General features: G+C 45.6%; 2 protein-coding genes across 7 annotated transcripts in view; both read right to left on the bottom strand.

Moving 5' to 3' along the window:
• Nucleotides 1-9,894, bottom strand: part of HYDIN (HYDIN axonemal central pair apparatus protein) — a 446,593-nt gene extending 436,699 nt beyond the window's left edge. The window contains exon 1 of the mRNA XM_065567801.1: nt 9,794-9,894. The gene's annotated coding sequence lies outside the window, so the exon portion shown is untranslated. The remainder of the gene's footprint in view (nt 1-9,793) is intronic.
• On the bottom strand, nt 87-16,459 carry CMTR2 (cap methyltransferase 2). Of its 6 annotated transcripts, none has more exons than XM_065567805.1 (2): nt 16,312-16,459; nt 87-7,272 (listed from the first exon to the last, which is right to left on the bottom strand). In XM_065567805.1, exon 2 carries the CDS (start codon nt 7,251-7,253, stop codon nt 4,953-4,955), a length of 2,301 nt encoding a protein of 766 aa, XP_065423877.1. In that variant the 5' UTR covers nt 7,254-7,272; nt 16,312-16,459; the 3' UTR covers nt 87-4,952. The 6 variants fall into 6 exon arrangements, with proteins under 6 accessions (XP_065423877.1, XP_065423876.1, XP_023966965.2 ...); XM_065567804.1 differs by lacking the exon at nt 16,312-16,459 and adding an exon at nt 10,700-10,797; XM_024111197.3 differs by lacking the exon at nt 16,312-16,459 and adding an exon at nt 9,794-9,928.
• Nucleotides 16,460-17,787: the final 1,328 nt, after the last annotated feature.

Below are 17,787 nucleotides of genomic sequence, written 5' to 3'. Positions count from 1 at the left end.
AAACATTTTTATGCCTCTCTAGTCTGCTACTCAGTTTAATTTTTCTGTTCCATATATAGATAGGAGTCTAAACACGGAAACGAATGGTCAGAGAAAAATAAGATTTTATTTCCAAATACGTAAGTGTCACCCCGCCCCTTTAAAAATAAAAAAAACAATCTCTCTTTACATGCATAAATGTACAGAGGTCAACAGAGAAATGCAGTAGCCAGCTTCAGCCAGCATTCCTTAATCTTTATACCCATAAATACTCCACCCCCAAACAAAACAAACACATCCACTCAGTTATAAAGCAAGCCCTTTCAATCTGATGTAGGACTGCAAATCTCAGCAGCATTAACACATGCACACACACACACTAAATGGTCACGCAAGGTGGTAAATCCCACAGAGCCTACTTCTCAAGGAACCTTTATCAAGCAAGGTTGGGCAAATCTACTAGACAGGGGCCCAGTGAGCAAGTTTAATCAGCCTGTACAGACGGACAGAAAGACTGTTTAGCGAGACAGTTATTGTAACAGCAAATTATGCTTTGTTACAAGCCAGTTGTCTCTGTACCCATCCAGAATCTCCATACAAAGTTGGTATGCTTTTAAAGCTCAGAATAAATTTCAGAATTGCCAACATTTGTGTAACTGGAAGAGAATTACACAGCAATCCAAATTACTGTATAATAAACAGTTACTGATAAGGAATCATGGGCTGAATTCACTTCTGATATAAATAGATGCAACTTCATTTGGGCCTATATGTTTATTTCATCCTGTCCAGTTAGTACTTTTTGCTAGCTGAGCTGAAGTTTAAAAGGAAGAAACCAAACCAAGTTTTCAGCAAGACAACCATGAAAATGTTTTCCCTTATCTCAGTCTGGTAACATTGTCATGAAACTTTAGTAATCCAGGCACAAAAATCTTTTCACCCACCCTTTACACCAGTGATTGAAGATATTAGGAGAAAGAAAAAAAACTAATTGTATTTCATATGCCCATTGTAAAGAAAAAAAGGTTACTTTCCATACACAAGTAGAAAATTTGCAAAGCTGTCGTGTCCAGAAAACAAGTGCCTCCCACAATCTGTCAGCCTACATGAATAGCCACACTGACATATTTTAGTGGCATCCAAATACAAATAGCAAGAGAAACAAACATTATGCTAAGTTTATTTTTCCAAAATAATGTGCTGAAAATAATTCAAGTTCAAGGACTAAAATCTCAAAAGAAATGTTACACAATAAGGTAAAAAGACTTCCACCCCATAGGATAGAGTGTTATGGTTACATTGTGCATCCCAATGAATCAATATTTAAGAATATTCCACACCCTAGCTCAAGATCTCAGTTTAACAACCAGAACATAAGACTTTTCTGTTTCTTCTGCATAAGCTGTTCAGATAGCTCATACCAAAGTCCTTTTCCTTTAAGTCCCAAATTGCTTTTCTAATGTCCAGTAATTCTACCACAGTCTACTTATTCTACTAGTAATTTGACTGATCTAACTTAAATTAAGTTGAATAGACAGCAATTAATATAATTTTAGCAGAGGACAAGATTTCATACAGTAAATCTCATTATGCCTTATAGAAATCAAATTGGAAAACCAGCAGGCTTTTTATATAACTTCATTTGAATATGCACAGGTATATGCATGCGTGTATACACACACACACACACACAAAGTTAAATATAATAATTTACAATACAAATAAAAAGTGGCAAGTCTCCAAACCTTAATGCACGTAACTAAACAGAGTCCTTTCACTGGGTAGATACTTGATTTAAATTTCACCTACTCTTATTCTAAAGCAGTGTACGTTTTTGAAATCAATAGTCAAATAGGCTCTTAGGCAGGAGCCAAATCAAGTACAAAATCTTTACAAATTAAACCAGAGACAGTTAGCCCTGTCCTTTCATCTAACAATTTTTGTGGCTTTACAACCACATTTCTTTAAAAAAAAAAAAAAAAAAGCGCCCATCTCCCACCATTGCTATGTGAAAGGCCCATACAGATGGGGTATACTGACTGATGGTGGAAGGAAAACAAACTGACAGAGTGCTGTCAAAAGGTACAAAGCAGACAATTGGAAGAAAAAAAGAAAAAAAAAAAAAAGAGAAAAAAGTTTTTTCTATTTGTCCTAAAGGTATAGTCATCTCTGGGATTTACTTGTAGTAACAGTAGGTTAAAAAAAAAAAAAAAAAAAAAAAAAAAAAAACACACCACACACAGACAGAAGTCAGATTTCTAAAGTTACAGATGTCCTGTTAAGCCCAGAAAGAACTGATGTCTAGATTTGAGTTGACCAACTATATGGGGGACCTTTTGACGTTTTAGTACTCCAAAATATAGATTGTGACAATGTAAACATACATCTACAATACTTCCAGATACATGGGTATGTGCTCCTGCTTCAGAAGAGGTGCTTTCCCAGATGGGTTGGCTAGAGCAGGATACAAACAGGTTAAGGTAACCCTCTAATCCCACAATTACAAAGGGGACAGGGAGAGGGAACACTGCTTTTTGATGGACGGCAATACTTCTATTTTGTTCATTCTCCCAAATACAGGGAAACAGAAGGATCATTTGTGAAGACTGAATTTATGGTACTGTTCCTGAAGTTATCATCATGCTGTCCTCTCAGATCCACTATACCCTCATATATCCTTTCCCCCTTTTCTTTTTCTCATTACAGGTCTCTGTTCCTTTCCCCGTCATTTTCTTTTGTTCCTCAATGTTGCCTCCTTTTTGGCCCCTCAGGTCCTCTTAAAAAATTTCCTAAGTTTTCAGAATCACTTACTGGAGAGGCTTTTGCTGCCTCTAGTCTCTTGATCCCGAGGATCTGCTGAACTGTTTTGCTTGCCTGTGATTGACAGGAGGCAAGGCTCTCTTCATCTCCACAGAGCAACTACAGGAAGTTAATTTAAATTAAGTTAAAATGAACAATGTGACCAATTTGAGAAGTTTGGGGGAAGCCAAACAGATCCCCTTCTGCATACTTTCAGAAAACAAAGTCTGTATAGAATGTTATAAAATGAGTTAGACTTCAGCTACCAACTCACAAACCTTTCAAACACAGTAAACAAAAAGCAAAACAAAATGTTAATTACACTCCACCCCTTCCAAAGTGACAAGAAAGACTATTAAGTGCACAGCACCATCAGACAAAACAGTTTTTCAACAGTGCTTTTAATTCCCATTGGTAATCAAATATCCTTCAAGCTCCTACCTTATGTAATTAGAAGTACTTCCACAGGTGACTGGTAATTAATCAGGAGGCTGTCTTTTCTTTTACTAACCCCTTTCTCTCACATGCACTCATTTATGCTATTTTTATACCAACATTAAATCCATAAGTTTCCCCTTTAAATACCATTTCTCTCTATCTGGGCAGGTCTCCTATGTAAATTAGAATCTTGGAGACTACGTTTTAATGAAAATTAATTAGATATCAAAATGAAATCTTAAAGGAGCAATATGAAAAAGTAAAACCTGATTTTCCTTAAAGGGACAGTGGTGTCAATTACTCATTTTCTCTTTCATTTTACTCCTAAAAGGATCAAATCAAGTAACATACTTCTTTTCTAATAAGTTTCATTCATTTTTTCTCAGTTCCATGCTTCCAACATTCACATAGTGGGATATACTATTTGCTATTTATAAACTGCACTTGATAAGATTTCTAATTAAAAATCAGTAGTTGTGGGTCACCTGCTGACAGCTACCATAGTAGACAACAATAGGCAGTTCTCACTTTCACCCAAGGTTCTCAAACTCTTTATGAATGAATCATCAAACACTCTGGAGACTGAAATGGTATTATGGCCATTATACTGATGGGGAAATGGAGGCATAGGGAGGTGAAATGACTTGTTGATGGCAAGTCAATTTCATAGATGGGAACAGAACCCAGATGTCAAGATTCCCTCCTATACACCGCTGAAAAAGCAAGGATTTGTAACTTGGGATTCTGCGATCACAAAATTCCTTATATGAAAACCAGTCTCCCTTGTGCTTTACATCTGACCTTGGGCCTACATGGTGGGATGTTATAAATGGCATCACTTAGCATTCTGGCGGCTGCCAGCAGGTGCCCAACTTGAAATTAAAGGGGGGCTAAATTTTCAGAAAATGGTGAAGACCTGAACTCTGAAAAGTCAACCTTCTTTAGTGCCTAAAGTTGGGCAACAAAAGTGGAGACATCCAAATCACTAGTCGGTCACTTCTGAAAACCTGAGGCCTTTGCCAGCATGGCTGCAGATCAGCTAAGGCAACAGCTTATCAAATTGAATTTCTGAAGCAAATCTTAGATTGATCTCAATATGGTTGTGTATTCAGCAAACTCTAGAGATCTTTTTAAAGGTTTCCAATTCTTTCTGCAGGCGACAGCATAGATAGCCTCTTTTTAATCAAAAGGGAAGATCAGCTAGCTTGGAAAGGCTATCAGCTAACAAGTTTGAATACCACATTTGGGTCCCCAAAACTCTGGAATTAACAGTGTGTGACAGTGTGAAAGGGGTACAATTAGCAGCCTCTACTGGCTGATAAGGAGTGGCATCAATTAAGCTCCATTCAGATCTCTTCACAGAAATAGAGTCATTGTGAGGTTATGCCTATATGGAGGGAAGAGGACCTAGATGGGGAGAGACAAGATTGTACAAAGGCACAAAGGTATTACCTAGAAGAACTCCCCTTTCTCCAGAATTTCAGTCCTTCATTTTGCTTCACAATTTCCCCACCATGTAGAATAACCCCCATGCTTACAGGATTGTATGGCAACACCTAATACCATAAGGCAGTACTGTAGAACTGTTTAGATACCAACATTAAAATAAATCCCACTGTTTTAAAATGAAGTGATATTCACACTAGCAAAAGAAAAAATTTAAGAACTTTAAAGAGCCAGTGAAGTGAATCTTCTTTGAAACAACATCTACCAATTCGATTCTAGAATCACCAAAATTAAAGATTACTCGACATTTGCTGCTGTTCAACTTGTACAATCAAATGGAGCTGCCTCTTTGCAATGGCAGTATTCAAATCCCATAAAAACTCAAGCAGCATGCCTTTCAAAAGCATCTCCATAGGGACAAACTGCAAAACCTGCTGGGGAGAGTCTGAGCTGAGCAAAGAGCTAATTAGTTTATTCAGGTGCTGCAGGTACTCAACAACTGGATTTGGAAGACCTCGATAGCCAATACACAATAGAACAGCACTGGTCCCTAGAGGTTCAGAGGATATGGGGCAAGCAAATGTGATGTAGCTGAAACAGCCGTGCAGTACAAAAATCAGGCCAGCTGTGAAGCGTGTAAAACAAGAAAGAACAGGCAGAATCAAAGCATCTCCCAGTTGAAGCTGATTAATCGCACGCAGAAGGCAGTCTAAAAGATGCTGCTGATATTTTGGCTCTCCATCATGAAGCAAAGAACAGCTGAAAGTCAAGAGTGTGGCTGACTCCAGGAGCCTAACTTCCATGTTGGACTGGCTTTTGATGTCACAAAGAGACGGAAAGCCCACCACGAGACACTTGATTTGGTCACTGCATCCTTCATTTGGTACCTTCTGATGGTACTTGGTAAGGCTAGACAACTCCGATAGTATCAGTGCCTCAGTAAGAACATTGCAAGAATGACATGGTTGCTGTGTTCGTCTGGAAAAGGAACTAGTTTTTAGTTTGCCTACTAATGATTCTTTAATGGCTTCATTGAGATTCTTCAAGACATCACCCTCACAGAATAGAGAACATTTTACTCTTGGCAGCCTCTTTCCCTCCAGGATGTACCATAAATTACATTCAAGGTTACAGGATGACCCTTCCAAAATGCAGCTTTTCCCAGCATTACCTAAAGTGTGCTCTTCAGTCCAATGATTAAGATAGCCTTTGGCCACTTTATCTTCCCATGTCAGGGATTCCAGCATCTTTCTTTCATTGTATGTACTAAAATATTTGTTCCTCTGTCCAAACCATTTTGCATTCATGCTGCAGCCTACACGAGATTTCTTCACTAGCCAGTTATTTCTTGTAATGTGTTTCAGGTGGAATCTTTGCATGAAAAATTCCACTGCACAGTCCCTTAAGTTGTTCAGCTTTACTTGTTCTGCTTCCCCAATGCTCTCAAAGAGCCGGATGTTCTCAGATATAGTCTCTATTTGGTACTTGTGAAAGAATGCACAGCATTCTTCATGCATTTTAAGAAAAGATTCTGGAATCATATGTTGGGGAAAGAGTGCTTTGTTAACCATTTCTGTTCCAAAGTTCTGCATCATCTTGGACAGCACAGGATGGATGGCCTCTCTGCCCATGTAATGAAGACAAACTACATAGACTTCAGAGTTCCCGGCTTTGCTAGTGGCAGGTTTAAAGACATGGACCTCCTCGAAGGAACAATTTAGCAGAAAAAGCAGATTGGCAGAACAATGTTCAAATAAAGTGAACATCTTCAAAACAAAGGAGCCACCATTGCCAAGGATCATTAAAGCAGTGACTGCTTCACAGTAATGTAGAGGTGAGACAAGCGCTTCTTGTTCACCTGGATTTCCTTGGCAATCAAAACTCCCATCAGCAGTTACCAAGTGAACAGTGGTCATATTACTTATGAAGTGCTGAAGTCCAGTTAGATGTTTCAATGTCATCACATCCCCAGTATTATCTGGACCAAAATACCACCATGGCAAGGTATTTGCAATAAGTCGGTCATCCATAATCATCACAAGGGTGTCATTTGCTTCATGATATGGGTTTAGGGTATTGGCTACCCAGTTCCAATCGCAGGGAATGTGATGGGATTTTATGTAGTGATTGAGACTGGCTATAAAAGCACCAGGTGCTTCACAGAGATGGACAGAATTGAGTTCTCCATTCTGAAGAGCTTCTTTCGGGAGAAGGGGGAAACTGCACAAAATCTCATGGAATTTGCACCAAGCCTGGGTACACAACTCAGCATTCACAGACTTCTTCACATGAGTAATGATTATCCCAGCTTTGTTGGTGAAGGAAGTGTGCTGATGCCATACATCCAATTTCTTATCACTTAGTTGGTTTTTGACTTCATTCATGGAGTCCTTCAGAGCAAGGAGTGTATTGAATTCTTTGTGATTGCAGGTAAACACATCACTGGAATCTGGCAGCTTCCAATCACTATTCGGTGGTTTTGTATATGAGAACTTCTTCTCAAAGAGCTCCTCAATTTCAGCAAGAATCACAGGGCTGAATTTTTCAAGATTTGTGGTCTTCTCAACATAAGGCTTCGTATATTTGTTCATTCTTGGACTAACCCACAATCTGGGGAGGGGAAACAAAGAAAAGATAAGGGGGTTAACATGAACCGAACCAATGACACCTTCCCAACCATAAGAAAAAACAGAACAAGTTAAAACAAAACAAAACAGATAAACTTTACAAATGCATTAAGAAAAAGTTAGCTATTTCAACTTGTTTGGTTTTAGCGTTTGTGCTCCAGAATGAGAAGGGAAAAATACTTTACTGACACATTCTAAGAGTGCAATAAAAAGTTACACAAGTAGTACTGCTTTGGAGTAAGACCTCCATTTTGACACAATGCATACACATTTAGACAGAAAATAGATTATGCCTTAAATTCCTCAAGTGCTAATTAACTAGTAAAAGTTATCCAACTAATATAGAAAGATAACATTTTGGAGAGATCTGGGAGAATTGGTGTGGAGCATGGGGGCAAAGAGCAGAGGCAAGGCTGGAACAACAGTGGGAAGGAACCAAGCGGCTACAGTATGCGCCACAGAACTTTAAGAGACAGTTCAGACTCTTGGCAGGGTGACAGCTGGGTTCTCAGTTCAGAACCAACATTTTAACTCAAGAAGCATTATTTAAGAAAAATGACCAGCAGTTTGGGAGCCAAGAGATCCCCCCTAGTTCTGCATATCATTTCACCCACCACAAAAAAATACAGCAATTTAACAGAAACACTGCAGAACAGTTTAGGAAAAGCAGTGAAAAATACTATATTGCAATTGAAAGGAATAGAGGGGGCAAATTGTAACTATCCAAAACAAGAATTTTGGCCAACGCATCTGGGCTAACACAAAAGATGGAAGCTGGAGACTTCATCTTCATGACATAAAAGCAAGTTTGTTTAATTTCTTAACAAGCTCACTTGTTAACCAGACTTCAGACTTTGATTTCACAAATTGAGTATGTCCTCTTCTACCACCACCCACACTCATATCAAGCCCGCACTTTGAAAATGGCAGTAAGTTCTGGTGCCCCCCCCATCTCAAAAAAGATGCATTAGAATTGGAAGTAGTATAGAGAAGGGGGCGGGGGGGAAGAACAGCTTCCATATGAGGAAAGATTAAAAAGACAGGTACTGTTCATCTTAGAAAAGATACAACTAAGAGGGGATAAGAGAGAGGTTTACAAAAAAAAAGAGACTGGTGTGGAAAAAGTGAATAGGGAACTGTTATTTACCCCTTCACACAACACAAAAATTAGGGGTCACCCAATGAAATTAATAGGGAGCAACTTTAAAACAAAAACGGAAATACTTTTTCCTGGGAAAAGTAGCATGGTTTTGCAGCTAAGGAACTGGGTTTACTGGAAAGCAAGCAAAAAAGGTTCAATGTGAACTTATTTTACAGCCCACCACAGACCTCCTGTGACGGTAGGTGGAGGTGTAATTTCCAGTTCAGGTAGACATATTGGTATTAGCTTTGATCAAGTTAGCACACTAAAAGTCACAGCATAGCCACAACTGCACAGGCACCAGGACAGGCTAGTCACACACATACAATCCTGTCTGAAACCCTAGGGACATACTCCAGCTCCAGTGCAGACATACCCAAAGAGACTTAGGGGATGTCTACACTAGAGCTGAGAGAGAGCCTCACAGTCCAGGTAGAAAGAGTCAAGTTAGCAAGTATGCTAAAAATAGCAGCGTGGACATAGCAGCTTTCAAGCCCATCTGACTCCCTAGGCACACACTTGGGTTGCTTCTAAAGCCACAAAATCCACACTGCTATTTTCCCTGTGCTAGCTCAAGCCCCACTAGCACAAGTGTTTCTAACAAGGCTGGGAGTTTTGCTCCTACCCTCTGTGCCTTGGTTTCACCATCTGTAAAATGGGGATAACACTCTCCTACCTTATGGGAATGCTCAGAGAGTATAGTGATAGGGGTCAAAGAAATCACGACAGCATGAAAAACAACAAAGCTAGTGTCTCCCAGTGACCCACGATCAAACACATCACTACTAGTAGGGTAGATATTGGTGAGTCTGATCCTGCCAATACTGAAGCACATGAATATCCCCACCATTCGTGTTAAAACACAGCTCAATGTCACTAGGAAAGTACAATCAGCCAGCCTGCCCTCAGCAACCACACAGGTATGTGAAGGAAAGAAAACAGGCCGAGATGGACTGACCGCATCTCCTTCACACACGTTTAGTTAGATGAACTTGAGCAGCGTTTTTGGACCGCTGCAGCGCAGGCGGTTTCGGGACAGGGGCCACGAGACTCTCAGTCTCCTCGCGCGGTAACAGCTCAGCTGGGCCCCAGCCTTCCCCCGGGCGCTACCTCGCAGCGCACCCCTGCCGGGGAGGGGGCAGCCCCGCGGGGCTCCGCTCGCTCGGCGCAGGCAGAGGCCCGGGGAGCCGCGCTGGGCCCAGTCGGTCCCGCCCCGCTGGCGCCCTGCGGGGACTCGGGCCCGAGCGCTTCCTCCCCTGGCTCCCGCGGCACGGCCTCGGCGCCGCCCGCCAGCAATGGGCGCTGCCGCCCGAGCCCCACGCGGCCCTCGGGGAGAGCGAGGCCCCGGCCGCGCGCTCCTTACCCGGGCCGGCGGCTGCGGCCTTGGCAGAGACGCGAGCCCCGCGCCAGGCCGGGAGGCGGGGCCGCCGGGAACGGGGGCGGGGCCTGGAGACTCCGGGGCCGTTCGCCTCGGCCGCCGCGTGACTCGCCCCCCGCCCCCCAGGGCTCCCTCAGCCGCCCCCTCCCCCCACTGGCCACAGCCCCCGCCCCTCCGCTCAGCCCCACCCTCCCGAGCCCCCCTCCCCCCACTGGCCACAGCCCCCGCCCTGCCCCTCCCCTCAGCCCCACCCTCCTGAGCCCCCACTCCCCTCACTGGCCACAGCCCCCGCCCTGCCCCTCCCCTCAGACCCACCCTCCCGAGCCCCTGCCTGAGCCCCCCGTCTCAGCCCCCTCCCCTCACTGGCCACAGCCCCCACCCCTCAGCCCCACCCTCCCGAGCCCCCCTCCCCTCACTGGCCACAGACCCCGCCCTGCCCCTCAGCTCAGCCCCACCCTCCCGAGCCTCCCTCCCCTCACTGGCCACAGACCCCGCCCTGCCCCTCACCTCAGCCCCCGCCCTCCCGAGCCCCCTGCCTGAGCCCCCCGTCTCAGCCCCCTCCCCTCACTGGCCACAACCCCCACCCCTCACCCCCGCCCTCCCGAGCCCCCCTCCCCTCACTGGCCACAGCCCCCGCCCTGCCCCTCACCTCAGACCCACCCTCCCGAGCCCCCCCCCCCCCACTGGCCACAGCCCCCGCCCTGTCCCTCACCTCAGCCCCACCCTCCTACCCCCTGCCTTGGACCCACCTGCCTGAGCCCCCCCGTCTCAGCCCCCTCCCCTCAGTGGCCACAGACTCTGGCCCTGCACTCCAAGGGCACCCCTGTCCCTCACCTCAGCCCCACACTCTAGAGCCACCCTTCTTGGACCCACATGCCTGAGCCCCCTCACCTCAAAGGCCAAGGCCAGCCCGCTGCATGCCAGCCCACAGCCCCTCTCCTCCCATGCCAGAGCTGTCTGCCACAGCCACGCATTTTAGCCTCTCACCCCACATGTCCCATGCTGTGGCCGCACCCCTCACATGCCAGTGAGCAACTCACCAAGGCTGCATCCCTTTACCACTCACCCAAGCCGTCTGCCACCACCATGCTCTCCCAGCTTCCATGAGTGTCGCATCCCATTGCCATCCCCATTCCGGTCTCCTGCCATGTGTGCTCTTTCCTGCCCCTGCAAAAAAGTCACATGCTACAGCCACACCCCCCATGGTACATCTATGTCATAGAACATCAGGGTTAGAAGGGACCTCAGGAGGTCATATAGTCCAATCCCCTGCTGAAAGCAGGACTAACCCCCCACAGATTTTTGCCCCAGATTCCTAAATAGCCCTCTCCAGGATTGAACTCACAACCCTGGGTTTAGGAGACTAATGCTCAAACCACTGAGCTCTCACAGCCCTGCCCCAGAGGGCAGACCCCAGCACCACCCCATCTCTCCCTATTTAAGTGGAACTGTCCCTGATTTTTCAGCAGACCTTTCATTATTTCTCTCCTTAGAAAGCTCTCCTAGTCCAGTGCATTTCCTTGGCATTACATAGCATGGTCCTATTTCCTCCTCAAATGTCCCACTGGAAGTTAGGTGTTATAAATGCTGGAGGCAAAGCAGGCTTTTGGGGGTGGAGGCTGATCGTTCACAACCCCCCACGTAATAACCTCGTGACCCCCTGAGGGGTCATGACCCCTAGTTTGAGAACCCCTGTTATAAAGGGAGTCTTCTCCTCCCCTGCATTCTGGCTGTTTTGTATGGAGCTAGGCAGCCTCTGAGCAAGTCTATGGGAGTGGGTCCCACATGATTTAGGCCAAGAGTGCTTATCTTTTCCTCAGTCCCTGGATCGGTCTGGAGCTTAGGGGTGAAATAGGTGCCTAAACACCAGAGTGAGGTTGCAGCTCACATCCTCAGAGGCAGGAACACAGATGCCTAGGGAATTTTTACTGCAAAAAACATGGGTGCTGAGATGCCTATGGAGTAGTCAGCAGCCGAACGGGAGTTTTGTGGGTTGCAGTGGCACCCAGGACCGGCTCCAGGCACCAGACAAGAAAGCACGTGCCTGGGGCGGCACATTGTAAGGGGCGGCATTCCAGCCAATCTTGGGGTGGCACAGTCCGGCCACCCTGCCGTGGTTCTTTTTTTTTTTTTTTTTGCTTTGGCAGCCCGGTCCGCAGCTCCAGATACCCTGACCGGCTCCCCACGCTCCGCCAGTCCCAGCCCAGCCCTGCAGGGGCACGGACCCCAGCCCAGAGGGGCAGGAACTAGCGATCCCCACCACTCACTGTGCCGCAGGGCTCCCAGGACGCGCCACTCCCTGCCACCTGCAGTGGCCTCCGCCGCCCATGCCGCTCCGAGCCCAGCCAGGCCGAGCCGCCTTTAGAGGAGTGGCTGAGCCAGCACCTCCTGCAGCCCCCGGGGCCGGCCAGGAGAGGCACCCCAAGGCCAGAGGTGGGAGCCCCTCTCTCCTGGCTGCGAGCGGGCTGCAACCCAGAGGGAGCGGGCAGGCGCCTCCCTTCACCCCCTCTGTGAGCTGCCTTGACCACCCTCCCCACGCTCCGTGCGGCTACCAGTTTTTTTTGGTTTTTTTTTTTTTTTGCTTGGGGCGGCAAAAAAGCTACAGCCAACCCTGGTGGCACCTAAAAATGGGACTTAGGCACTTAAGTGCCCTTGTGGATCCCATCCATAATATTTAAGGCCCAGTCTCAAAGGGGTTTAGGCTCCTAACTTCCATTAATTTCAATAGAAATTAGGAGCCTAAGTACCTTTGAGAATCTGGGCCTGTGTGTTTTGGAGAGCAAAGAGCAGAGCTGTGGAACAGACACTTTCTGTGGCATCATATTCCTGGAAACCTTCAGGGACTTCCCAGCTAAACAATCACTTGCTCTGCCCAGGGGCGGCTCTAGCTTTTTTGCCGCCCCAAACACGGCAGGCAGACTGCCTTTGGCGGCATGCCTGCGGGAGGTCCGCCAGTCCTGCGGCTTCGGGGGACCCGTCGCCGAATTGCTGCTGAGTCGGCAGGACCGGCGGATCTCCCGCAGGCATGCCACCGAAGGCTGCCTGACTGCCGCCCTCTCAGGGACCGGCAGGGTGCCCCCCACGGCTTGCCGCCCCAGGCATGCACTTGGAGCGCTGGTGCCTGGAGCTGCCGTTGGCTCTGCCTTATCAAGCCCACAAGTGGGGGAGGTTGGAGTAGATAGCTAGACAGCAGAACAACTGCCATGGTGGGCAGAGAGAGAACTAAGGGGCTTGGCAGAAGCTCAGACCCTCTAGGGCCACAGGGATTTCTTTGGAGAGCTCAGCATTAAACCATAGGTTAGGCAAACAAAGTCTGTACCAGCTCCATGGGGAGCCAACAGCCACCTGCCTTGTCTAATGTGGCAGAAACTCCTTGGTTTTAAAGTAATGGATTTTTCTACCTGGCTTTAGCCCTCCCCTGGGTTTCACTATGGGAGGGCATTATCAGTACCTAAGAGAGAATCGATGTGAACCAAATGCTGTAGCAGAACATCAAGAACCCCAGACTAGATGCAGCCAGAGAAGAGTTTTGCTAGGAGCTAAACAGTGAGCAAGCCTGACATTTCCATATTGATTAAGGATAGCTGATTTAATCATTTAAAAACAAATCTTTCCTCATGTTCCAAGAATAAAGGTCAGCAGGGTGGGTTGGGGGAGCTTGTATTCTTACTGTAACTCTTTGCCTTGCACATTAACTGTGAACAAAAAGGGACCTCTTTTGGAGCCACTCACCTACAGCCAAATGGGAAGGCTCCTGCTATGTACAGAGCATCCTGGATTACATGGAATTTCATAAAAGATGGGACAAGAAACTGTGCTGTCTGGAAAGATCATCAACATGCAGCCATCAAGCTCTTACTCCCTAAATCCCTGGTCAGAAGAAGGTAGAAACAGTTCATTTCACAACCAAAATAAACACATTTTTCCCAGACAAGCAGATTTATCTCTGTGATAGAGTTAGTAACGAAAAGATACTCAAGCTTTCCTTCTAGAAAGGATCATTATGCAATAAAAGAGCTTTAATGTGGAGATAAGATATAGATATTAAAGCATGTTCTCCTTTGATCGATTTGTTTCAAAATCATCGCCCAATCAATGTAATGTACATGTAAATGGAAGAAGCCTGAGCAAATTAAAATACCAGGCAGGTAGCTGAGGGTATAATTGGCTCTCTGGTTGCTTTAGCATTTTTCTCCTAGAATATTATGAATTAGATTGTACAGAACAAGCAGTAGCAATATCAGTGTCAAAGTCTTCTCATCCTTAACACATGAGGATTGATGTTAATCAGAATATAATGGTACTAGCTGCAGTAAAAATGGGTTTTTAATTATTCCTCTTTTTTTCGAGGAGACCCAAGATTCCTAATGATCAGATCCTTTGGCCAAGGGACGGACTGCTTAGTACAAATCAATGTGCAATATTTTCTGAAGCTTGGAGTGCTTTGTTACAAGCCACTTGGATCATCAGTGTTTGGATAGCACCTAGGAATTGATTGCTATCTAGTGGTTAGAGCAGGGGAATGCTAATTAAGACTCCTAGATTCTACACTTCACTCTGCTACTCATTCACTGTCGTAGCTTTTCGGTGTCTCAGTCTACTCATCTAAAGGCATCTCACAAGGTGCTTTAAGGTTTTAATTCATTAATGACTGTAAAGCACTTTGAGAGTCTCAGATAAAAGGCACTATAGTGGTACACAGCACTATTATAGCTGAGAAAAATATTTCCCTTTTTCTGAACTCATGTTTAAACTGGTTGTTTTTTAATTCAGATGATGAGCTTTAGTTTCTGCCAAACAGAAGAGCTAATTTCTTAAAATTACTTCAAATTTTAAAAATTCCACTGGACATTTATGTATCAGTCTAGACCTACCCACCTGGCTATGAAAAATTTAGAATTGGGCAACTTGGTGCAATCTCACTGAAGTAGGTACATTCATATGTTCCTGAGTATTCAAACAAATACAGCAACTCTTCTATCCTCCTCTCCTGTCAAATGGCATGTGATGTCTGCAGTCATGGTTTTCAAAATCCTGACCAGATCCAATGCACTCTTAAAGGGAGGGACAGTATCACCTCTTTAAATAAACACTGAAAGCCTTCCTAAATTAAGATGAATGATGTAATATTTCTTATATTTAAATAAGTAAAAACATACAAACACAATCTAACCATGTTGATGCTTATTTAAAAAAGTTACATCAGATTTGCAGGAATATTTACTGAAATGCTGTGCCTTCTGCACTGAATCTGGGAAGAAAGTTAATAATTTCTACAGAGTAAGCAGTTGTTTAAAACAAACAAAAACAATGAGGAGTCCAGTGGCACCTTAAAGACTAACAGATTTATTTGGGCATAAGCTTTTGTGGGTAAAAAAACCACTTCTTCAGATGAGTGAGGCTGAAAACTCCATGCCTAAGTATCAGCAGCACAAATATATATTCTTTTGAGTCAACACTTACCATGTTTTTACCATTCATATTTAGTTGTGCAAGTCTGTTTTACCATCTGTAAAACGGGAATGGTGACAGAGCAAAGATGACACTGGCAAATGTACAGGATTTACGATGTTCACAGGCATATATAGGGGACAAATCCTGTTCACCTCATTTATTCAAGAATTCCACTGACTTCAGTAGGACAATGTAAGTACGTTAAGCAGAATTTGGCTCCGTGTAGGTAGGCAAGTAACTGCCTTTCTTTTATAGATGGGGAAATAGACACAGAGGTTAGGGCCAGATTTTCAAAGGTATTTAGGCACCTTAAGATTTAGGCAGCTGTTAGGATTTACAGTCAAGTTAGGCACCTAAATCCCAGTGGTTTCAATCTGCTTAGGTCCTTTGGGGAACTGCACCAGGGCCAAGATCCTCAGACACCTAACTCCCACTGATTTCAATGGGAGTTAAGTGTGACAGGTTGGACCCCTTGGGAAGGCACCTGATGTGCTGAGATACCACTGAGTCTACCTGTTCTGCCAGCGTGGGGCCCCTTTAACTTGTCTTGCTGAGCCAGGCTCTTAAACCCCCTCTAACACACACACAGGCAGGGCTACACGCAGCTGCAGATCAGCTCTGGGAAGACTCAGCTTAAGGGACTTGCTCCAGCACTCAGCTGTCCACTGCCCTTGAGGGTGCAGCGGACCCAAAGTTATATTATGAAATTCGCCCCCTCCCTCAATGTGGAGAAAGGTGTGTACATTTCTTACCCTCCCCCAAGTTAGAAATTACAGAAAAAGGATTTAATAATTAACAAAACAAATTTTAATTATAAAAGGTGAAGATTTTAAGTGGTAAAATGGGTAACATACAGAACAAATCAGATTATTAAGCAAATGAAATGAAACACGTGAACTAAGGTAGTTTCACTAAAGAAATTGGTTACAAATGGTTCCAGTTCCAGCTATATTCCTTTTCAGACTGTACCCCTGTCTCAGTCTGGACTCCCCCCTTGCCTTCCCTTTTGCAGTCTTTCTTCTTGGGCACTGTAGCAATGTGGGACTCACCTCTGCGGCACCTCCTGCTGGTGTCCTGGGAATTAGCTCATTTTCCAGCTTTGGAGCACCCTCGGCAGGCCGGTGTCCCGGTGCCACTGGGCCCTTGCATCCCTCCCTGGACTCTGGTGCCCTGTTATCTGGGATGCTGCCCCTGGCAGTAACCCCTCACTCTTAGGGTCTCCCCTCCCCAGGGAACGCCCACCCCTATCCCCACCTCACCTCAGTCATAGGCTACTGCCAGTCACCAACTAGCCCCTGCTCCCTGGGGCAGACTGCAGTATAAACCACTCATCACAGGCAAGGTTGGGTTTGGACCTGCTGCCTCCGCCTAGCCTTGGGCTGTCCCCTGCAACCCCAGTACCTGTTTGGCCTTATACTAGGCCGCAGCCTGGGGGGTTTCCAGGCTGGAGCTCCCCAGCTCCCTTGGCCTTCCTCCAGCCCTGCTCCCCTCCAAGTACCTTCTCTAGCTCCCCAGTAGCCAGGCCCATCTCCCTCTACAGCTAGAGGAGACTGTTAGCTCCTGGCTCCCAGCCTCCTATATAGGGCCAGCTGAGGCCTGATTGGGGCGTGGCCCAGCTGCGGCTGCTTCCCCAATCAGCCTAGTAGCTTTTCCCCTGCTACAGCCCTCTCCCAGGGCTGTCTTTAAACCCCTCAGGGCAGGAGCGGGTGACCACCCCGCTACAGGCACCCAATGAAATTAACAGGCAGCAGATTTAAAACAAATAAAGGGAAGTATTTCTTCACACAACATACAATCAACCTGTGGAACTCTTTGCCAGAGGATGTTGTGAAGGCCAAGACACTAACGGGGTTCAAAAAAGAATTAGATAAGTTCATGGAGGATACGTCCATCGATGGCTATTAGCCAGGACGGGCAAGGGTGGTGTCCCTCGCCTCTGTTTGCCAGAAGCTGGGAATGGGCGACAGGGGATGGATCACTTGATGATTGTCTGTTCTGTTCATTCTCTCTGGGGCACCTGGCATTGGCCACTGTCAGAGGACAGGATACTGAGCTAGATGGACCTTTGGTCTGACCCAGTCTGGCCGTTCTTATGTAATCCTGGGCAGGTCAGCTAACTTCTCTGTGTTTCAGTTTCCCCATCTGTAAAACTGATAGTGAGATTTCCTTGCAGTGGAGAGGTGTTGTGAGGCTGCACTAAATAACAGCTAACGTGCTATATCAATACGAGAGGTTCACAAAGGATTGCCTTTTTTAAGGTTTTTTATTAACTTTAACTGTTTAATATAAACATCCCTGTACAAAAAGAAAACAAAAAATGAAAATGATCCACTTTAAATTACAACATAACGTTAACATACTTAGGTAAAGAACAGTTTTAGCAACCTTAATATTAAACTATAAAATCAAATAAATCAATACTTTACAACTAACGGGGACAACACAGACAAGGTAGGGAGGGGAAATGTGAAAGCAGGGGGGAAAGTCAAGGGGAAGGAGGAAAAAAGGCTGGACTGGCCACTGGG

The sequence above is a fragment of the Chrysemys picta genome, chromosome 14 (assembly GCF_011386835.1).
Source record: "Chrysemys picta bellii isolate R12L10 chromosome 14, ASM1138683v2, whole genome shotgun sequence".
Taxonomy (NCBI): Eukaryota; Metazoa; Chordata; order Testudines; family Emydidae; genus Chrysemys; species Chrysemys picta.
This window is presented reverse-complemented; position numbering and strand designations above follow the sequence as displayed.

What these genes read in the sequence shown, in the direction of transcription:
- CMTR2 (XM_065567804.1), bottom strand. Translation starts at nt 10,782, where the DNA reads ATGCGTGGCTGTGGCAGACAGCTCTGGCATGGGAGGAGAGGGGCTGTG. An exon ending in GGCTGGCCTTGGCCTTTGAG is followed by an intron (nt 7,273 to 10,699) that starts GTGAGGGGGCTC and finishes TCCCCTCCCCAG; the next exon opens with ATTGTGGGTTAGTCCAAGAA.